The sequence below is a fragment of the Ochotona princeps genome, chromosome 22 (genome assembly GCF_030435755.1).
Source record: "Ochotona princeps isolate mOchPri1 chromosome 22, mOchPri1.hap1, whole genome shotgun sequence".
NCBI lineage: Eukaryota > Metazoa > Chordata > Mammalia > Lagomorpha > Ochotonidae > Ochotona > Ochotona princeps.
Genome location: NC_080853.1, coordinates 19439484 through 19461985, shown reverse-complemented (window position 1 = coordinate 19461985; position 22502 = coordinate 19439484). Strand labels below are relative to the sequence as shown.

At 56.5% G+C, this 22502-nt stretch overlaps 1 protein-coding gene across 1 annotated transcript; it reads left to right on the top strand.

Moving 5' to 3' along the window:
• Nucleotides 1-2829: 2829 nt before the first annotated feature.
• XKR7 (XK related 7) lies at nucleotides 2830-20817 on the top strand. Its single transcript, XM_058679375.1, has 3 exons — nucleotides 2830-3374; nucleotides 18511-18713; nucleotides 19521-20817. Exons 1-3 carry the CDS (start codon nucleotides 2830-2832, stop codon nucleotides 20477-20479), a joined length of 1707 nt encoding a protein of 568 aa, XP_058535358.1. The 3' UTR covers nucleotides 20480-20817.
• Nucleotides 20818-22502: the final 1685 nt, after the last annotated feature.

Genomic DNA, 22502 nt, shown 5'->3' with positions numbered 1-22502 from the left:
AAATCCAAGAAGTTAGACGGGCTTCAGGATCTCCTAAGTTACCCCTCAACTAATTGAGTTACCAAGGTTGGAGAGGGTCATGAAACCTGTATCATAGGGTTGATCACCCACTCATTCATTCATTGATTCAATAACTTTTGTAGAGTACCTATCGAGGGCTAGGGACAGCAGTGGGCACGAGGAAGTTTGGTGGTGAAGAAAATACAATCGTGAGTAGTTATTGGTAGGGATGCATTCTGAGAGGTGTGTTAAGTGATGTCTCACCAAGTCCCGTTGGCCACGGATGCTACAGCCCACCACACGTCAGCACACACCTAGGTTCTCTGGTGCAAGCTACTGCTCTCAGCCTACAAACCTGGGTAGCAGGTTACCATCTGAATACTATAGGCAGTGATAACACAATGCCAAGTACGTTTGTCTCTAAACACAGAAAGGTAAAGTAAGAAGATCAAGTGACAGAAATGTTTCAGCTCCAGGTACCTGCCATCTCATGGGATCATTGTCGCATATGTGATCTTTCACTAATCAAAGAATCGGGACGCAGGGCACAACTGCAGGTGGACTGTCCCAACCCTTGTGGAGCGTCCCAGCAATTCCAAACAGGCAACCACTCAAAGGCCACTGTGTTGATGCTGAGTAGAAAAACACCAAGGCATTATGGAGGCTCACAATAGCGGACTGTAAGGGGCATTCTCTCTGAAGGCTACAGAAGGCACGATTGCAAGGGACACCCAGGAGCAAGGGATGTATCACCCCCAGGAATAACGACCATTTTTTATCCTCACCACAACTCCTGCAGAAAAGCACCTATTTCTTTTTTTTTCTTTTTCTTTTTTTTTTAAGATTTATTTATTTTGGGGCCCGGCGGCGTGGCCTAGCGGCTAAAGTCCTCGCCTTGAAAGCCCCGGGATCCCATATGGGCGCCGGTTCTAATCCCGGAAGCTCCACTTCCCATCCAGCTCCCTGCTTGTGGCCTGGGAAAGAAGTCGAGGACAGCCCAAGGCTTTGGGACCCTGCACCCGTGTGGGAGACCCGGAAGAGGTTCCTGGTTCCCGGCATCGGATGGGCGCGCACCGGCCCGTTGCGTCTCACTTGGGGAGTGAATCATCGGACGGAAGATCTTCCTCGCTGTCTCTCCTCCTCTCTGTATATAAAAGTCAGATATAGAGCAACACTCTGCCTAGTGCTGCAGTGGAGAAAGGAGGCAGAGATGTTGCTTTCTAACGCACATTGGGATTCGGAGCTTCCAGCACAACTGAAACACACATTCCTGCTAATCTGAACATGTTGGTGGATAAAGGACTGTCAGTCTTGAATCCAGCCTGGAAAATTCCCTGAATCCTTAACTCTTCACCCCCCAACTCTGTTTCCAGCTTTGGGCAACAGCTGCTACCCCCACCACTGAAGCATTGCTGAGATCAAAACAGTCCCTGGGCACTCAGGATGCCAGGCTGCCGGACAGCAGATGACTGGGTAAGGCCCAGGGCAGCTGTCTCCCTTCATGCTGCTTCACCTGCCACCTCCTCTCCTCCTCTCCTCCTGAGAGGAGCAAGGTCTATTCTGGAGCCAGACAATGAGCTTGGATTTGGCTCCAGTACGAACTGCATGACTCGGAACAAATTCATTACCTTCTCTCTGATTTGGTTCCATCAGTGAAATGGGAGAGGAAAACTGCAAAACATTCTCACACACCCAGAGAATAAAAGGAGTTAATAATTGTGCAGTGCTTAGACAAGAGGACGTGCTCCGGGAACGGTGGTATCCTAAATGTCCCGATACACCAATGGGAACAAAGGTCTGGGGACCAGAGGGCTGGGGGTGGGGGAGAAGGTGAGTGGAGCGCACACGACCGCTGTAATCTCCCCTGATCTCTCCAACTCTGTGGTCCTTTCTCTACCTCACCTGCTGACTCTCTAAATCCTGGCACGGTCACACAGCTCCCCTGCAGAAATTCTGCAGCGGTTCCCGTTTGGCTGCCAGAGGGGGAGCCGCCTTCCGGCCCTCCAGGATGCACCCCTCAGAGCTCTTCCCAGTCTTCCCACCCGCTCCCATCTGTGGTCCGCACTTCCTTGAAAGCGCACCCGCCCTCCCGGGTGTGCGCCCTTGCCCTTTCTCGCCCACCAGGTGTTTGCTCCCTGCCTCTCCCCTCCACGTTGTCCCTTCCTCTCCGAGGGGTCCGTGGCCATGAGCTAGCCATCCCTGAGGGAGGAAAAAGCGGCAACTCTCAGCGGGGCAGTTTTCTCTGCTCCCAAACAAAAACAATGAGAGGGACCACCCAGGATCACCGAGGGGGTAGCACCACGCCAAACAGCGGGGTCACCTGGAAAGGGAGCGTTCTCCATACTGGCTTGATGGGGGGTCAGTCCAGGCAGCCATGCTCCTAGCCCCTCATTTCCAAGACCCCTTACCCTTCCTACCCCTGAATATCTCAGGCCAAGGGAGATCAAAGGAAGAGAGAGTACGGGAGGAGCACGAACAAGAAGAAAGGAAGTGGAGTCTGGGCAGGGTGGCGGGGCAGGGGGAGGTAGGACACGCAAAGCCAGAGGCCGGGGCCCCACCTCCCGAAGAAGGACAGAGGTGACCGGGGGCGCGCTCCCCTCCGGGGGGCTGCTCCCATCCGGCGGCAGCAGCAGCGCGTGCGGGGCGGGTGCGAGTGGCGCGGCGCCGGGAGGGATGAATAATTAAAGGAGAGGGAGGAGGAGAAGGAGAAGGAGGCGGCGGCGAGGAGGGAGGAGAGGAGGCGGGAGCCGCCCGCGCAGGGTCCTCCCCGCCGCGCACCGCACTCCCTCTGCCGCCCGGAAGTCGCTCCCCGCCGCCTGCTCCGCCAACATGGCCGCGAAGTCGGATGGCGCGGCGGCCGTGGCCGGCCCGGGGCCGGAGGGGGCGGCCGGCGGGGCCCGCGGCGGGGCGGACGGGCGCGGGGAAGCGGCCGCGGTGACAGGAGGCTCCGGGTCTGGGGGTTCAGGCCCGCGCTACGAGCTGCGGGACTGCTGCTGGGTGCTGTGCGCGTTGCTCGTGTTCTTCTCCGACGGCGCCACGGACCTGTGGCTGGCGGCCTCCTACTACCTGCAGGGTCAGCACACCTACTTCGGCCTCACCCTGCTGTTCGTGCTGCTGCCCTCGCTGGTCGTGCAGCTGCTCAGTTTCCGCTGGTTCGTCTACGACTACACCGAGCCCGCGGGGGCCCCGGGACCCGCCATCAGCACCAAGGACAGCGCCGCCGCCGCTGCCTTCAGGACCAAAGAAGGCAGCCCCGAACGGGGCCCCGGGTCCGCGCCTTCCTCGGCAGGCACCTACCGCCGCCGCTGCTGCCGCCTCTGCGTCTGGCTGCTGCAGACCCTCGTCCACCTCCTGCAGCTTGGCCAGGTCTGGAGGTAGGAGAAGAGCAGGTGCAGGGGCTCAATTGGGGGCGGGTTGCGAAGGGAATTCCGCCTCCCCAGTCCTGCTCTGACCTTTCCAGTCCCCTCCTGTCCCGACCCCTCACGCCGCCCCCCTCTTCTCCCCTCCAGTCATTGTATCTGATTTCTTCTCACTCAGCTCCTCCCTCAGCACTACCCTTAAACCCTGACCGTTTGCTCTGAGTTGGCCCTGAAGAGAGAAGGTGATGGGATCAGACGGGACAGAAAGAGACCTGAGGGTGGTATGAGAGGGGGAACCGGAACCCTGGCTGGCTCCTGCCCCAGTACTGAGCTCTCAGATTTACCTGCTCTCAGACACTCTCAGTTTGCAATCACAGTCTCCAACCTCCCAGGGGAGTCAGCATTTGAGGCAACCAAATAAATATCCCGCCTAAACTTTTTGGAAACATGTATGCTAGAGTGAGTTGAAAGCACTGGCTCCCGTGTCCTAAGGACTCCCCCAGTCCCCTCTCCCTCTGACAGGGGCCAAAGGAATTTGGAGTCTTGAATCCGAGGTTCACCGGCTGCCAGCTTCCCTTTAATCCTAGGACAGCAAGGCAAAAACTGAGGCTTTGTTCTAGCTGCCAGGAGGAGGCTGGGTACCTGCTGTGCTGTGTTCAGAAGGGCAATTCTGAACTCGGGACTGCGCCCTTGAAAGTAGTACCGTGGGCTCTATCCTGCAGGAACAAAAGGGACTTAGTGTGTGCTCTTAGCCGGGCACACCCCTCCTCTCTGGAAGCCCCAGTTTCCTCACCTATGAAAGGAGGGAGCATCTCTTTGCTTCCTGTTGATTTACCATCAGGTTTCCCTAAGCTGTTGGGACAGTGAGGTGAAAGGTCTGGGTGCGGGTTCCGAGATGGTCACCTCTTTCTGAGACGTGATGAGTTATTATCACAATCCTGACCAAGATGGGGAAAGGAACCCTTGGGGGATGCCTAGGGAGACTGCCGCTGTTACATTTGTCCTGCTACTTGTTAACACGTTTTGCTTAACTCAGAAGATTCCATTCTGGGCTGAGGGTTGGAAACAGAACTCCCAGGGTTTGTCCCACCTGCTGCCTTGCTGTGTCACTTGAGCTGTGTTCGCTTCTCCCTCTGCCTTGGTTTCCCCATCAATGCCTGCCAAGAGGATGTGTACTTTCCACTTGGTTGGTCCTGGAGAGGGGTTCGGGGGAAAGGGGTGGAGTTCTAGCTACACAAGACATTGTTGTTATTATTATTAGTTTGACACGCAGAAATTTTCATGTCTACATCCAGGAACTAATCTGCATTTATCATTCTGTGCCCGAGTGGACAGATGGTAGGAGGTATTTTTAGATTCTGAAATGGTAACTTCCTATTCTTGGTAGCCAAAGCTACATTCCCCTTCAACCTCAAGTGGGCCAGCTGCCCCTTGACTCACCGGTTACCTGCCTCCCCCATTCATAATCCACTTGCAAAAAAAAAGAAGAGTTCTCTTGTTTGTTAGACATAAACTGAGTTTCCTTCAAATTGGGGGAAAAAAAAGGCCAAGGGCCAGGGATGGGGGGCCTCAAGGGGGTGGCTGGAAATGGCTGAGGGACTGCTGAGCGGATATTTTCTTTTTTTTTTTTTTAAAAGATTTATTATTATTGGAAAGCCGGACATACAGAGAGGAGGAGAGACAGAGAGGAAGGTCTTCCATCCGATGTTTCACTCCCCAAGTGAGCCGCAACGGGCCGGTGCGCACCGATCCGATGCCGGGAACCAGGAACCTCCTCCGGGTCTCCCACGCGGGTGCAGGGTCCCAAGCTTTGGGCCGTCCTCAACTGCTTTCCCAGGCCACAAGCAGGGAGCTGAATGGGAAGTGGAGCTTCCGGGATTAGAACCGGCGCCCATATGGGATCCCAGGGCTTTCAAGGCGAGGACTTTAGCCGCTAGGCCACGCTGGGCCGCTGGGCCCTAAGCAGATATTTTCTTAGAAGAGCCATTTCCACTCTTCCGGAATTGTAAAGTGAGGAAACTGGGTTGAGATGATTTTTTGCAAGGATAGCAATCAACAGACCATGGAGTTGAATTTGGCCTTATGGAAGTGTTTTGTGTGGTTTAAATAGTACTTTTTTCAAACCCAGAGTCCAGCAGACATTCGACTGCAGCAGTCTGAGGGCCGAACCAATTGAAAGGCAGGTGTGACTTCAGATTCTTCAGCTCCAGGGTCTCTAAGTTATAGTTCTGAAGCAATTGTTTTCTTAAGCACCCGCTTTGTACTAAACCTTTTCACCAGCCTTATCTCCTGAATTCCCTTTAATGGTCTCCCCATTTGGCTGGCATTATAATTCCTCCTTGGCAGAGGAAGGGATGGGGGCCACAAGGGGGGCCTTCTCGGCACAAGGTCACACAGTTACGGACTGGAAGAGCTGGGCCCGAGGACTCTGCCTTTGTAACTCAAGCTCAGTGAATCCACCTTGCCATGCCACTTCGCCACTAACGTGTCCCCCAAGCTTGAAGAATGATGAGTCTGAGAGTCCAAGATTCCAGGATGACTTCTGTGGCTTCTGCTGTGCTGAGATAACACTGCGTGAGGAAGGGAGGGCACTGAGCTCTGTGGGAAGGATGGAAAGCTGTGTGTGGTGGGGCCGTGAGTTCTTATTTCTTCAGCTTGGTTCATAACCAGCTTGCTAGGCAACCCAGGACTAGGCTCATTTTCTGTGTGTGTGCAGTGAGAGGATGGAATTTGATGACCTTGCTGAGGGGGGGAAGAACTCTGGTGCCCCACAATTCTGGCATGGTGCTGGGCCCCTGACTGCTGCCTGTACTATACTAAAATGATCCAGTTGGCTTTGGGGACCCCCACTCTGTCAAGGCCATGGCCCTTCTCCCTCCATCTACTGTTAAGCCCCTACACTCCTGAGAAGTCCTGAACCCGGAGAGTGGCCTGCTGAGTGCTTTGTTCCCCTCAGGAACTCTGAGCACTGGGGCACTGCAGAGAGCTGCCAAGGGCCTGTGGCCAGTGGTGGAGTCTCTCTCCAAGTTCAATTCTGTGATCAGCTAGAAACCATGACGTAAACATGGCCATTGGAAGTGAGACAGCCATAGGAGAAAGTCACATTCACTGAGCTGAAACGCTGACTGTGAACTTGACACCTGTTCCCTACCCCCCCCCCCCAGGAGTCCTGGATTCCAACACAGCCAAGGGTCTGCTCAGGTGGGAGGAAGCAGAGAGGAGGTAGAGGCCCTTGGGGCTGACACTCCCAGGAGCTGAGCAGTATTGGCACCACATGGTTGTTCACCCCATGCAAGCTTTCTGCAGTTGTTCTAAGTGGCAGCCCCAGGGTGATGAGGGAAATTCTTAGGCTTGCACAATGCTGAGTCACAAGCTGAGGTGCGCTGGGGAGCCAGGAAGGAAACACACGCAGGACGCTGGACGAAAGGTCAGGATGGGCCAAGCTGTGTCCTAGACAAGAGGAAGCCATTGCCTGCTTCCCCTTGGGGTGCTGGGAGAAGTCCCAGAGCGAGCATTGGCAAATTTTGACTTCTCAGGAGAGATGGGAGTCTGGGAGTTTTGGGGTGAAATGCCCCCAATTTGTGATGTTTTTTAAAAGTAGAATCAAGGATGGAAACACATCTGAGGGACTGTCTCGTGTGTGCTCTCTGCTGTAGCTCTGCACCATTGATGAGTTCCTTTCACGCAAAGGGGCTTATTATTTCATAGCTAACAGGAGGCCCTGCGGAAGGGGAAGGCATGGAGGGAATCCAGGGATCTGTGTACTAGCAGATCTGTGTACTGCCTCAGCTGTCCCGCGTGAGGGGGTCCAGATGTGCGGTCTCGCCTTACCTAGAACTCTTTCCCCTGGTGGTGGTTGATACACCTGTTGATCAGATACAGAGATCAAGTAAGTTGCCCAGAGTTGCTGTGGAGGAAGTGAAATAAGCTGCATGCCCAGCTCTGTCCCTGGCTCTGTCAGGGGATCCCAGAGCCAAGAGGCTATGTAGAGGGGCTGGCGCTGTGGCATAGCAAGTATAGCCTCTGTCTGTTGTGCCTATGTTCCATATGGGTGCCGGTTCAAGTCCGACTGCTTCATTTCTGATCTAGTTCCCTGCTCATGTGCCTGGGAAGGCAGCAGAGGATGGCTCAAGTGCTCCAGGAAGCTCCTGGCTTTGAACTGGTTCAACTCTGGCCGTTGGCACCTACTTAGGGTGTTAATCAGCGAATGAAAGATCTCTTTCCATCTTCCCCCTCCCCCAGCCCCACATCTTTGTAACTCTGCCTTTCAAGTAAATAAATAAATCTTTTTAAAAGGCTAGGCAGAGACAGACAGAACCCCAGGAGACAAGACAGAGCCTTTGGTGGAGCACAGAGCTGGCTTTGCTTGGACATCAGCCTGTATCTTCACCCCCTGCCTCCTCCTCAACCCCCTGAGCTGTTAAGCTACTGATGGCGGTTAAGCCAATTAAAGTCCTCCCTGCATCTCCTCTAACCCTATGGGCAGCGGAGCACTAAGCCATGAATCCTGCACTCCCTAATCTTGAACTCACTGGGCACTAGCTTTGCCTGGGCAAGCATGGACTGCTAAGCCAATTAGAGAGAGCTGATCTGGTACAGGATTCCTCCCAAGGCTGTCAGGATATGTGGATTCCCAAGTGGGGAGGAAGACCACTGAACTTTGGAAGGTCCTCTCTCTGATCCCCCTCCCAAATTTGTCTAGACTGCAGTGTGGCTTCCTCTGTGCTCCAGAGAGGCACAGAACCTGCCAGGCATGCAGGTCATGCTGTGGTCTCACCTCCTGGAAGAAGCTGTGCTTGTGTTCTTGGCGTACACAAGCTCTGTTCAGAGCCTGTTACTATTTCTTTGCTGTGACCTTGTTGGGCCACATCATTTCTCACCCCTTAGAGACCAGGGTCTGTTGTTTCGAATGGAGTGGTGCCCACCAAATGTTGCACCAGGAGCTGGTCCTGTCATTAAGTGCTCCTGAACTGTTGGCAATGATTAGCACCACCAGCCTGGGCTTTGTTCCCTGTGGAACAAAGGTTTGCTCACAGAGCATGGGGCCAGTGACAGGCAGCCATTCATTTCATCTGCAGTCTTTAAGTAAGTATTTATGGAGCACCTGCTGTATACTAGACATTCTTCCAAGTACTAGAGAGAGAGCGGTGAGCAAGACAAAATCCTTGCTTTCTTGGCACTCAGCAGCCTGGTGGGGAGACCAGCAAACAGAATATCTTCAGTGTACAGTGTAATAGGCCAGATGGTGGTCAGCGCACTGAGGACAAAAGAAGGAGGGCAGGAGACTAGGGCGGGGGGAGGTGGTGCTGCAGCGTGCCGGGAGGGAGGTATGGTGCTGTGGTAAGGGGGTCAAGGCAGGAAGGGATGTGTGGGCAGGGGGCTGATGGACCCAGGTGAAGGGGAGCCACATGCAGGTCTTACCAAGGGTGTGGCAAGCAAAGGAAAGGAGGAAATCAAGAAAACCAAGTGGCAGAAGCAGAGAGAGGGTGAGGGTAGAGGGTGATGGCTGGCGAGTTGGCAGGGGCCAGGTCATGCCAGGCCTCATAGGAGGAGAAACCGGAAGCCCAGGAGACGCTGACCAGGAGAGGAGCAAGGTCTTCACTTAGGTTTATGACTTTATCCCTGCCTGCGGGATTGAGGTAGACCAATAGGAGGCCAGAGCCCACACATGTGGTCCCTGTGGAAGTGCAGGTGCAGGGTGCAGCAGGATCTGCCTCTGGCCGTGATAAGGGACCCCTTTTCCTTCTCTGGCTTTCAGGTTCTCCCTCTGGCCCCCAAGGAGTGGTGTTCAGGATTCCACTCTCTGAGACCGACTATCCTGATGTGTGCCACTTTGTGTGATTTGGAGCAGGTGGTGGAGCTTGTCTGTACCTTCATTTTTCTCCCCTGCAAATTGGGCATTCACACACTCCTACCTATTTTGTGTGACTTGGAGGAGAGTACATTGAGAGACAAATGCCAGGTCTGAGCCCAGGAGCCAGGGCAGAGGAAGTGCAAACCGCCTCACCCTCCTGTCACCATTGGTAGCCGAGTCTTTTCTGGCATATGGGTTACATGTCTGAGAGTTGGTCCCCAGCTGCAACATGAACCTTGTGACCATCCACAGAGGCCACGTCTGCTGTGACTGCCTCGCCCCCATCTCCTGGGAGCCCCCTCTGCGGCTGCTGTCCACCCCCACCCACCTCCTCTGCCTGTCCAGCCGGCTGCGGCCGGCCATTAGCGCGCCTCCTAACAGACTTGGAGGCGGCAGTTGGGCCCAGAGTCCTCTGTTTGATCTATAAAGACCACACAGGAGAAGCCCTGGGGAGCCAGGGAGGGGAGGGCTGCCAGGAAATGGCTTTGAACCCCCAGCAGCTGGGGTGAAGGTCCCAAGAGAAGGAGGTTGGGATTCACTCCCGTCTTTCCATTCACCACTGGCCACAGGGTCTTTGTTTGCACGTCCAGATTCTGCCCCAAGGGAAATCTTCTCAGCCTCCACTGTGGACCCTACTCTGCCCTCCTCCACCTGGCCCTGCCATCCTGGAGGCCAGGAGCAACCCTGGGTCCCCTTGGCCCATGGAGCTTCAGGCTGCTACGGAGGCCTATGGCCTCCTGCCCCTAGGGGACCAGCTGCAAGCCGAGCGTCTTTTGCCTGCATTCCCCTCCGACTCCCCAGCTCGTGAAATTCTGCCCATCCTTTAATGCCAAGCTCAAGTACCACCCGTTCTGAGCAAACCCACACCATCCTCTGCCCCCGCGACCCCACCTCCCACTTCCTCAGCCAGGCAAAAGTCGTTTTCCGTCTAAAATAAAAACTTGCTAGGCTGCTTCGTCTGCTTGTGGAAAACCAGCTCTTGTTGTAATTGAAACACAAAGGGCATCAAGACAGCTCCTCTTGGCTCCCGGCCTCTTGGGGTACAGCGGTGTGGGTGGGAGACATCTCTGCTTACCAGTTAGACTTTTATGCATTGCTTGAAGATGTGACTGCTGGTTTTGAATTAGCCAAGAAACCTGTAGTTCCCTTGTTTGTTACAACGTATTGTGGCAAGTACTGCTTCCACTTGTTGCCATGTCAGGTGGGAGGGCAGTGATGGACTGTGTGGCCTTAGGCAGGCACTTACCCTCTCTGGGCCTTGGCTCAGATGGATAAGAGCAGTTCCTATGCAAACGACCATTGGAAAAGTGCAGTGAATTGACATACAGAAGGCGTCTTGCATGGCACTCTGCACACAGCAGTGCTGTTTGTGTCTAACAGACTTGGAGGCGGCAGTTGGGCCCAGAGTCCTCTGTTTGATCTATAAAGACCACACAGAAGAAGCCCTAGGGAGCCAGGGAGGGGACGTGCAAACTGAGGCATCGAAAGGAATGGTCTCCCCTCACCCCTGCTGGCTCAGTAACACGGTAGGGTGGGAGCGGGGCCTCAGGGCCCAAACTCTCAGTAGCCATTACCCACTGGTCTCCCATTGAGGAGAGAGGCTTATTCTGCAGTCCCAGAGGTAGTATGGGGACAGATGACAATGCCAGGTTGAAGGGAGGCAGAGTCCTTGGAAGAGAAGGTGACCCTGTCAATCAGGCGACCCAGAACCTTCCCCAGGGGTGGTTTGGAGGGGTGAACTCAGCCTCATCACAGGTGTGCAGATGCAGGTGGCTGACTGGGGCAGGGACAGCAGAGCAGGGACACCTGTCTCAGCTGGGAACAGGCCAGATGATCTTCAAACCTACTGGGTTCAAGGATCCAGCGCTCTGACATGCTCACTCCATGGTGATCAGACCCCTTTGGGCGGACCCAGCCCTGGGGACATCAGTTTGGCCAACACAGCACACATATTTCTTCCTACTTTTTTTAAAATTATTTATTTTAAAGACAGTGACAAACAGAGAGAGAAAGAGCATTTCTATCCACTGCTTCACTCCCCAAATAAACACAATGGCCAAGGAGGGTCAGGCTGAGGCTGGGAGCCTAAAACTCCGTCTGAGTCCTCCATGTGGGTGCAAAAGGTCCAAGCACCTGGGCCACCTTCCGCTGCTTTTCCCAGGGACCTTAGCAGGGAGTCGGGTGGGAAGTGGAGCAGATAGCACTTGAAACAGGACCTTAGTGGGATGCTGGCATCCCAAGTGATGGCTTAACTCGCTCCACCAGCTAGCCGTGCTCCTACTTTGGAGTGAAATTTGGTGTTACAGAGAATTTTAACTGGATCCTGTACAAAGCAGTGAGAGCAGGACAGTGAACTCCCGTGCTGCTCTCTGGTAAAGACTGTACTCCAGCAACCTTGCTCTGGGTGAGGGCAGCACCAGCGGGTAGAACTGACTGCGGCCATGGCAACAGCCCCTCCCCACCCCCACAGATGGCTGCTGAGCGCCTGGAATGCAGCTAGTGTGACTAAGCAGCTGAATTTTTAATTGTATTACTTTTTAATTAAATTTAAATTTTTTAAAAAAGTATTCATTTGAAAAGCAGAGACAAACAGACCAGATCACCCATGTGCTGGCCTACTCCTCAGAGGCCCACAAAAGTCAGGGTTGGGCCAGGCCGGACCAGGAGCCAGGAGCTCACTCCAGGTCTCCCGTGTGGGTGGCAGGGGCCCAGGGACTTGAGGCATCACTGCGGTTTCCCTGGGTCTGCATGGGTGGGGAGCTGGGACCAGGAGCGGAAGTAGGCCTGGCACCCAGGGACTCTGCCAAGGGCTTGACAGCCAAGCCAAACGCTTTCCACACCCACCTGAGCCGACCCGTGTGATGAGTGTTTGAGTCCCCACCTCAATTCCTGCCCTAAAGTGCGTCTCGGCATCCTTGGTGTGTGGGACACCTGTGAGTGCTTCTGTGCGTCTCCAGAAAGCTGCTTGGGAAGCCAGAGCTAAGACACGCACCACCGCCACTGCCGTCCCACTGCGGAAAGAGCAGCGCTCCCTCAGGAAGGTGTGTGAGGTTTGCTTCCATGACAGTTCCGGGGTGGGATTTCCCTGCTGCCTCCCTTGTTCCCTTCTTTTAGTCTTTTCTCCTTTTCTTCTGACATAAAGCCCCGAATGTCTGGCTCGTCTTGACAAAGGACCCTCCAGCTGCACTGGGCTGGCATTGCCTTCAGGGATGGACTGTAGCTGGAGGCCCACCCGGCCGCCCTGAGCACTGGTATTGGGGACCCTGACTGTGCTGTGTGGATGCCCACAGCCCAGGGATGGTGGAGGGACTGGTTTCTGTCTGCAGTGTCCCCAGGAGGCAGTTGCATCCCCTGCCAACCCCCGGCCTGCCCAGCTCCACATGGGGAACACACAGCCTTGGGATGCAAGATGGGGTCCTGGAGTTTGCTCTCTACTTGGCACCTGTTTACCAGCCCATTTCACAAATGGGGAAACTGAGGTCCAGAGAGGGATGGCAACTGGCTGCCCTCATCCCTGGACTGGGAGGCAGGGAGGTGGCAGGCCTGTAAGATGCCAGAGCCCAGAAGCCACAGCTCTGCTGGATAAGGGCAGAAAGCAGTCCTGGCTGGGAGCTTATGGGAGTGCTGGGCTGGGATGGAAAGAGGTCTTGGCTTAAAATTAGTAGCTAGAAAAGGTTTGGCCCAAGCCCAGCCAAAAAGAAAAGGGAAAAAAAAGAGCCAGTGAGCAAGTGAGAGAGAGAGAGAGAGAGAGAAAGAGATGCTGTGGCTCTGCAGGGGGCTGCCGCGGAGGAGGGAGGCGGCTTAGCTCCCAGTGCCACATGAGATAGAGCCAAATGTGTAAACTCGCGCTCTTTCCTGACATTTATGACTCATTCAGCTGCCAACCCCAGGGAAGGTCCTTTAAAAATTGATTTATTTATTTGAAAGGTAGAGTTAAGAAGAGAGGGAAAGGGAGGGAGAGAGAAGCCTGCTAGGCCAGGCTAAAGCCAGGAGCCAGGAGCTCCATCTGGGTCTCCCACGTGGGAGCAGGAGCCGAAGCGCTTGGGCTATCCTCTGCTGCTTTCCCAGGCCACAAGCAGGGAGCTGGAATGGGAGCAGAGCAGCTGGGACTCGGCCCCATGCTTACAGGGGATGCCGGCAGAGGCTTAACCCAGGTCCTGAACAGGTCTTAGGAGGGTCCTTTTCTTGTGTCCTTGCTGAAGTACTTGGCCTTGAGGGATAGCTGATTGGGAGGGGCCACCCTGCAGGGGTGGTGTCACTGTGACCTGGGGTCCCTTGTGTTGAAGAAACACCCCCCTTCTGGACCCAGTGCCGCAGCCTGCACCCCGCAGTGAGACACAGCCTTGTAACTTGGCCTCTCCTGGGCTCCCGCCTCCTGTGAAATGTTTGGGTGACCATCTGCTCTACTAGAACCATCCTGACCTCTCACCTGGAAACCCTGTCTCTTATTGTCCCCCTGCCTAGACCACACACTCTGCACTCCCCCACCCCGCCAACCATGAAGTGCTCCCTCTAGCATGCACAAATGTTGGCCATACCCATTTCCCCCAACCCTGCCCCCGTGTAAGACCCTCCTAGGTTCCCCATCATGACCTACCAAAGCCCATCTCATCTCTCTGAACTGCAGCCATCCTGGTTGCTTTCTGGAGCCCTTCCTCAGGGCATCTGGGAAGGCCGCTTGGAGGTGTCCCTGTGTTGAAATGGGAAGAAAGGGTGTTTTGCTGGGCATTCGTGAAGGATGACCTTTTCCCAGGTGCTTTGGGCTGGGAAGAGCTTGGCGGGCTTGGAAGGCACCAGGCAGGCACAGTGGACAGCATGCTTGGGAGGCTGGATCACCCTGTGTCCAAGGTCACGGTGAGGGTTTATTCCATGTCTGGTGGCCTGGCCTGGTGACTGACAAGATTCCCTGGAGCTGCTGGATTAAGACTGTGTGAAGAGCTCCCAGCTGGAAGCAGGGAGAGCCTGCCCAAGGCTGCTGGAATGGGGGTGGCACAAGCCATTGCTATCCTCCCTCGCTGACCCCTGCATCGCCCCCCAGGCCTCCAAAGCAGCACAGGGCATGGCTGCTGGGGGGTGGCAGGAGGTTGCAGGATCCAGCTCAGCAGGGTGCAACTCCTGGGAGCTGCTGGGGTTTGCAGGGCCCAGCTCTGCTGCAAAGCAGAGAGCTGCTAGCCAGGCAGCTGTTCCTGGATGGAGTTGGGAGGCGCGGGGGAGCGCTTGGCCCAGAGCTGTGAGGGGGAGTGGGGAGAGGCGAGAAAACTCGGAAGCGCTGAGCCTGACAGATGGAGGAGCCGAGGACGTGAGAGACACAGACAGACAGAGACCCAGAGTCAGGGAGAGGAGGAGCAGGCACCTTACAAGTGAGCAGCAGGTGGGCACAGCTGAGGGCTGACAGCACCCAGGCAGCAGAGCCAGGGTCCCTGGGAACAGACAAGATGCAGGTGGACAGGCCAGGGGCCCCGGTGAGCCTGTATGGCCAACTGGTTGACCGGAAGTACCAGAGGGATGGGTAGGTAACTGAGCCTGCATTCAAGGGACAGACACAGTGACCAGGGTCTGATGGCTCCCGACTCAGGCACGGGATGCCACCATCTAGGCCGGAAGTCCTGACCCAGGACCTGTGGAGCTGGTCCTCATCCTGTGCTGCTCCTGTTGCCCACCTGAAAGGAGCCTTGGACCCCCAGAAGGTGCTGGGGGCCAGAGGCAGCTGGGCCTGGGGCAGAGGGAGCAAGCTACCAGGCGGATCAGATACTACTGTTCGCTCACGGCAGCAGGGCCCCGGGAGACAGAAACCGAAGCTGCCACTCCATCCACAACCATGTCCCCCTTCCTGCTTGCCCAGTTCTGAAAAGTCAGGCAGGGTGTAGCACCATGCAAGGCCAGGAGGGAGATACACACATTCATTTGCTCATTCTATAATTATCTTTCGATTGCCTACTACACAAGCTGGCACTTGGGACTCGGGTGGCCAACATGGGCAAGGGTCTGGGGTGCAGCTACCCTCATGGAGCCGTATGGTAGGCCAGAAAATGATCGTAAAGAAATGAATAAGGTCTTGTCATAGTACATGCCAAGAAGATAAAATCGGAGGACACTCAGTGAGACGGTGAGGGTAGAGGTGCCAAAAGAGGCCTCTCCAAGGGCACACTGGAGCTACCAAGGGGTCCGTTACAGCAGGACCCAGGCAGGGGTGTTGCCAGAAGGGCAGCTTGCCAGTGCAAAGGCCCCATGACAGGAAGAAGTTTGAGATGGGAGAGTAAAAGGTCAGGGCCTAAGGGCTGGAGAGCCTGCAAGCCAGGGGAGATGCTAGGATTCAGTTCCGGCAGAATGGGGACCCTCGGAAGGCTTGCTGGGGGAATGACACCATCTGCCAGTTTTTAAAACATCCTGCAGGGTTTCTTTACCGAGAAAGAGGCAAGAGGGCAGGGGGAGAGACAAGAGGAGGGGCTGAGGGGGAGGGACAGGAGGAAGGGAGGAGTAGGGGCAGGAGGGGTTGGGATGTTCACGGGGCAGCTCCATGTGGCCATCCAGGCAGGAGAGGACTATGGCAGCAGACAGGTCGCCAGAGCAGGAATGCATTCTGGGAAAGAGCAGGTGCACACCTGGTCCTCACATCCACGTTCCTTTTCCTGACTCGGGCCTGCTTTGTGATGGATCCCTTTCGTGGTGAAAATCAACTTCCTTTCCATAGAGGGGGAGGCAGGGCAGGCTTCCTGGAGAAGGTTTGGTTTCAGGAAAGATGCTTGATGATTGGGAGGAGCCAGAGGCCTCCACTCAGTGCCCTCTAGGCACACTGCCCTCTACAGTTTATAAATTATTTCCAAATCCACCACAGCCACACAGCTAGGGCGGAGCAAGGGCACACATGCCACACCACCTTTCTGATCTTGCCCCCAGCAGCTGTGAGGCCACCAGCAAGATAGGCTATTTTAGAGAAGGAAAAAGGGCAGAGAAATGAGGCCTTGTGTCCTAGGTGGGACTGTTGGACAGGCTCCATGGGCTCCACCTCAATGGAGCATATGAAAACACAACCACATCAGACAGCAAACATCAATTACATAATCCAATCAACTCCAGATCGCAGCTGACTGGCCAACATCATGTTCTGGTTTCCAGGCATTTAATTAAACATGTATTAATTCTGATCCTGCAGCTTTTTCCCATGTGTCACAGTCGATAGGTTTTGGTTTGGTTTGGTTTAGCTTTTCTCAGGCCTCAAACGTTCTAATCCTAGACCTTTGGCAAGGATCATTGAGCCCTGGTTTTGATCCCGTTGTCCACAGAGGCGGAGCGAGGTGGCACGCAGGCCTGGAACCTCACCCCACCCCCCAGTTGTGCACTGTAGACTCTCCCTTCTCCCCACCTGGCATCCAGAGGCCTCCGAAATCTCTGGCTGTGGGTTGCCCTTTGTCTGCCATGAGTTGGGCCCTGGCAGAGGCACTGACAGGAGTAGGCGGGGAGGTTGGCAGGCAGGCTGTCAGGTAGTGACGGATGCTGGCTGGAAGCCGGGGCCTCCCTCACGCTGACCCAGGCCCGGAAACAGATGGTCTTCCAGTCCATCAGTCACTTCCCGGGTGTCACCCCACCTCCCTGGGCCCCTTCACATGGACCAGCTGGCCTCCACTTCCTCTTCAAAGCCAGAGGTGTGGGCAGTGTGGGCAGCTGGCTGGTTTGGTCTTTCTCCCACCCGCATCTTGGCCACCTCAGGCCTGCTCTCGGTTCCACCTTGGTCCCCAGCCTGGTTTCCTGCCCCTGGCTCAGGCCAGTCCTCGCAGGCCTGGAGCAAATCCCAGTCTTTCCTGGCATTCCTCCAAGCTGGCCCCCAGCACAATCTTCCTGGCTGATCCCATTATTCCTGCTTCCGGAATATAACTCATGTTCGGAATCAAACCTGAGTTCTCTTGCCTGGAACGGGATGCCCTTCTCAGTTCTGGTCTGTTTTTGCCCTGCCCATGAAAACTCTCCTGTCCAGATCCAGTGAACCAGGACCACCCCGTCCCAGGCTACTTTCTCCCACATCTTTGAGCCTTGACATCATTTCCCACCTGCTATGTCCTTCTACCTCTTGTATACCCTCAAACGCTAACCCACACTTTAAAATGCTTCTTCTTCCAAGAAGTACTCCCTGACCCCTTTGCCAGGGAGAGCCACACAACAGCTAAGACCAGGACCCCCCTTTAGGGGAGCTCTGGATATCCATGGGCCCCAACTTTCTGTCTTGGGCTGGTGACACTTGGTGCCTGCAGCTGATTCCAAACTGGGTCCCAAAAGTGCCAGTCTACCACATCTGGAAGTGGGCCTCCAAGTTCTGGGCTCCCCCACCTCAAAATGATTTCTCCCTTCTCTCACCCCTAGTGACTAAGGGGGCCCAGGCTGTCCCCACAGGGACACAGTCTGTAGCTACAAAAGTCAGGGGTGGAGATACGTGACCAGGAAGAAGGGCCAGGCCTCATGTGAGCACTGATGCATGGGCACTGCCCCTTGCAGTATGCAAAAGTCTTCTTGTCCGTTGGGCCCTCAGAGCTATCATGGGAGGGGATGCTGTAGGACGCTGAGCCAGTCTGGCTCAAAATCATCACTTTTTTAGAAATGCAGCCAGGAGTTGAACGTGGGACTTCAGAGGAAAGCAGAGAGCCTCCTTAGAAGAAAGCCAGAGTCACCCAGGGAGGGTGAGCAGAGCAGGTGCAGAAGGACAGGGGTGAGGGGGGCACTGGGTGCTCTGGAGTAGGCAGCTCCCTGAGCTGGCATGGGACAGAGGCAGCAACAGCAGCGGAGTCTCTGCCCAGGGCGTGGGCCTCCAAGCAGCTCTGAGGTCAGGTGCTCAGAGGTGAGCTCAGGGGCCAGGAAGCTGCTAGTGACAGCAGAACTGGGCGGTGGGGAGGCTGGCACCAGGTATCGTCCCAAAAAAAACTCTGTAAGGCTTCCAGTTAGGGGAAGGTTGTGGGCCCCAAGGGTGGCTGCCTGGGTTTGAAGCCCAGCTCCCCTACTTCTTGGCTGTGTGACCTTGGACTAATGAAATACCTCTCTGGGCCTCTCAGTTTCCTTCCCTGTGAAATAGGGATGGTGTGGTCTGGGGAATTAAAGCAAAGAAAACAGATCACGCAATAACAGCCATAAGGGCTTCCGTTATGCCCATGCCTGGAACAGAGGTGCTTTCCCAAGGAGCCAGGGGGTGGGAGGTCCCTTCCATTGGCCCCCTCGGCTGCTAGGGCTGAGACACTCTGGTAGGGTGAGAAGCTGAGCCCTGCACGCTGGGAGCTTGAGCACTGCTGCCCGCCCTGCCCCTCCCTCCTGCAGGTACCTGCGCACACTCTACCTGGGGCTGCAGAGCCGCTGGCGCGGGGAGCAGCTGCGGCGCCACTTCTACTGGCAGATGCTGTTTGAGAGCGCAGATGTGAGCATGCTACGCCTGCTGGAGACCTTCCTGCGCAGCGCCCCGCAGCTTGTGCTGCAGCTCATCCTGCTGCTGCAGCGGGACAACGAGCCCGAACTGCTGCCTGGTGAGCCTCCTCTCCATCCACACAGCCCCTACCCTCCGCCGCTGCCCATCTGGCCCCCTGGGGGTGCTCCCACTCTCACCACATCCAAGTGAACAGCCTCGGTCCTGGGGGAAGCTCCCTGCCCCCTGCAATCCCCAAACCCTCTAGTGGGCACCTCCTGGAGCCCCCTCTGCCTCACAGTCCCAGTCTGTTTCACTGGGGACCACTGCCAGGCCGAGTCCTTGGCTCTGTCCCTTGTTCCCCACAAGGCCAACCCCTTGGGCTCACAGAGAGCCACCTGCTGCAGTGCCCCTGCTGATTCCACCCAGGCTCACCCTGCCCGCAGCTTTGGCCTCTTCAGGCCCCTATGAGTCCCTGGCCTGGAACTTGGGTCCCCTCCTGCCCCTCACTCAGCTACACATGTCCCTCTCCACATCCACCCCCCTCCAGGAGTCCCCAATATCTTAATGGGCCATCACCTGGCTCCTCTGTGCCCTAATCAAGACCCCCTCCTGTTCACCTCATCTTCCACCCCCACAGTCCTAGACCCCAACTTCCCACCCTCCCATCAAGACCCCAGACCCCAATGGCACCCCCTCATATGAGACTTGACCCCACAGAGACCCAAGTCACCCACCCTCCCTTGATGCCCCTACCTTCACAGAAACCCCCAGTCCCGTCCACCCTCACCCCCACTTCATCACCCACACTGCCTCCCCTCACACCTTAGAACCCAGCTCCTGACCCGGACCCCTTACCCTCTCCCCAGACCCCAACCCGGACCCACCCCTAACCCAGCCCACCCCACCCCCTGCCTTATCTCCACAGCCCTGTCCACCTCGGCCTCACTTGTGTCCCTGGCCTGGACGCTGGCCTCCTACCAGAAGGTGCTGCGGGACTCACGGGACGACAAGCGGCCCCTGTCCTACAAGGGTGCCGTGGCTCAGGTGCTGTGGCACCTGTTCACCATCGCGGCCCGCAGCCTGGCCTTCGCGCTGTTCGCCAGCGTCTACAAGCTCTACTTCGGCATCTTCATTGTGGCCCACTGGTGTGTCATGACCTTCTGGGTCATCCAGGGCGAGACGGACTTCTGCATGTCCAAATGGGAGGAGATCATCTACAACATGGTGGTGGGCATCATCTACATCTTCTGCTGGTTCAACGTCAAGGAGGGCCGCAGCCGCCGCCGCATGGCACTCTACTACTGCCTCGTGCTGCTGGAGAATGCAGCGCTCACCGGCTTCTGGTACTCCAGCCGCAGTTTTGCCACCGATTTCCACTCCCTCATCCTGGTCTGCGTGGTGGCCTCCAGCTTTGCACTGGGCATCTTCTTCATGTGCGTCTATTACTGCCTCCTGCACCCCAACGGGCCCATGCTGGGTCCCCAGGCCCCCGCTGGATGTATCTGCCCTGAGTCCCCACAGCCCTGCAGGCCACCAGCTGATGCTATCACAAGCCCCCCGAGGTCCCTGCCCAGGACTACAGGCGCTGAGCGGGATGGGACCTCTGTGGGGGGTGAACGAGCCGGGACCCCCACTCTGCCCGTCTTCCAGGTGCGGCCCGGCCTGCCTCCCACACCGGTGGCCCACACCTTGCGGACAGAGGGGCCTGTCATTCGGATTGACTTGCCTCGGAAGAAGTATCCGGCGTGGGATGCTCACTTTATCGACCGACGGCTGCGCAAGACCATCCTGGCACTAGAATATTCCTCGCCAGTCACACCCCGCGTGCAGTACCGGAGCGTGGGCACCTCGCAGGAACTACTGGAGTATGAGACCACTGTGTAGGCAGCAGTCTCCCCCTGTCAAGGCCCCAGGCTGGGCTGGGCTGTTCCCGTGCTCAACATGGTGTTGAGCCCAGAATGGCAAAGTTACCAAGCCCACTGCGAGTGGTGCATCCATGGCGAGGGAGCAGCCTTGAGGAGGCCCATTTGGCCTATTCCCCAAGGCCCAGGGGAATAACTGGTGCTACACCTTACCCCGGGGGGGAGGGGGTGGCCTCACAACCTCCCCCTGTGCCTGGCACTGCCCCTGGATGAGCCCCAGGGACCTGCCAGGGAAAGAGCGCTGTCCAGGAGACACAAGCTATGCTCCTCGGGCTGTGGGGAGTGGGTTCTTTCTGTGGAGAGGGGACGGGTCTCTGAGAAGGATGGAGAGGGGTGCTGCTCGAGGGCTTGGCGCAGCGCCTGAGGGCTCTGAAGCCTGGAGCTGGGCCAGGAGAGGGGGCTGAAGGAGGGTGGGCAGGAGTTAAAGTAGGAGGCAGAGCTAGGGATGGACGGGGTAAGACCCACAAGGGATCCACGCGAGCAGAAGCACAAGGGGGTGGGCAGCCTGGGGGTATGGCACCTGTACTCTAGAGTGTGGGCAGTGAGGGGCACGGCCTTCATCCAGGGACCCCCTCCTCTTTATGTAGGGGTAGGGGGGCTCCACTGTGGACAAGGCGCCAGCCATCTCAGGGGAAAGTCTTCCGGGAGCTGTTCTTGGTTCCAGATCTGGAACATTTCTTCTCTACAAAGACCTTGAGGCCAGCAGGTAGCACACACATGTTGGAGGATGCTCGGGGTGGCCCTGGGAAGGATGAGGCCCTACCGTCTTCCTCGGAGGGACCACTCTCGAGCCGTGCGTGGTTCTAAGCGAAGTTCTAGGGCACCAGCAGGTAGCAGAAGGTCCAGTAGACGTGTAAGTCTTGGGGCAGTGAATCCTGGCAGCTGCAGCTGCAACTCCCAGGGCGTCACATGTGGGAAACTGACTTGCCCTCCCATGTGACGACATCCATGCCATGGGGTCCATTCTTATGGCCTGGACATGCAGGGGTGCTCAAGGGGCCACTCACCTGGGGCTGGTCCTGGGGGCGGGGTATAAAGAACAGCTACCACTGTCCTGCATTGGGGAGGGGGGGCGGGAGTGGCTGCAGGAACCCTAGACTATGCAAATGAGGGAGTGCTCAGGCCTCCCTGGCTCAGTGACCCTAGGGGCTCCCTGATGGGGCAGCTGGTGTCATGAGTTCCTGGACTCCAGGCTGTGCCAGCGAATGGTGATGAGCAATGGCGGGTCTGCCAAGGGGGACCCTAAAGACGAGAGCAAAGCCCCACCCCCACCACCAAGAACACACCTCTCGGCAGTAACAGGGTCACTGCACCCCCAGTGGTCCACTATGGTACAGATGGTGCTGTGACCATCTCCCAGGCCACTTTGCCCTCTGTTGCCTACTTCCCTGAGCCCTGGGGAACCAGACTGAGGCTGCCCCAGGCCCGCACCATCCCCTTCATCCTCTGCCTGAACCTATCTTAGTGCTCACCCTGCACATATCAACACCTCTAGGAAATGGAACTTGAGCATGCGGCCCTTGATGCGCTGTCCAGCGCTGACCTGGGCTGGGAGATTGCTCCCTGAGCACTTTTCCTGACCACCTCCTGCTCTGCAAGAAAGGGGACCCATCTCACAGGGGAGGCTGGGAGAAGCAGCATGCCAGGTGCTATACCCCAATGCCCCAGAACAGCCTGGCTGACTGCTCCACTCTCCAGCATCCCGGAAAAGTGGGGAATCTCCCACCAGCCACAGAGTAAACCTTGCAACTCTACAAGGTACCTGGGGAGCAGCAATGAGCAGGCAGTGTGAGGCTTACAGGGAAGTTACAGCCATACACTTGGTCTCTGCTCCAACCCCTGCCCCTGGCATTACAATGCTAGAAACCTTTTTGGGAGCCACGGCTAGAAAGCAGCCCTAAGTCCCAGCATGGCTGCAGTCAAGGGTCCCTGCTGTGCCATCTCTGGAGCGCCCTGGATGCTGACTGTCCCTCCCAAGCTTGAGG

Bases quoted from the DNA above. Each gene is read 5' to 3' on its own strand.
- XKR7 (XM_058679375.1), top strand. From the start codon at position 2,830: ATGGCCGCGAAGTCGGATGGCGCGGCGGCCGTGGCCGGCCCGGGGCCG. The intron at 3,375-18,510 runs GTAGGAGAAGAG...TCCCTCCTGCAG, and splicing joins CAGCTTGGCCAGGTCTGGAG to GTACCTGCGCACACTCTACC. The intron at 18,714-19,520 runs GTGAGCCTCCTC...TTATCTCCACAG, and splicing joins CGAGCCCGAACTGCTGCCTG to CCCTGTCCACCTCGGCCTCA.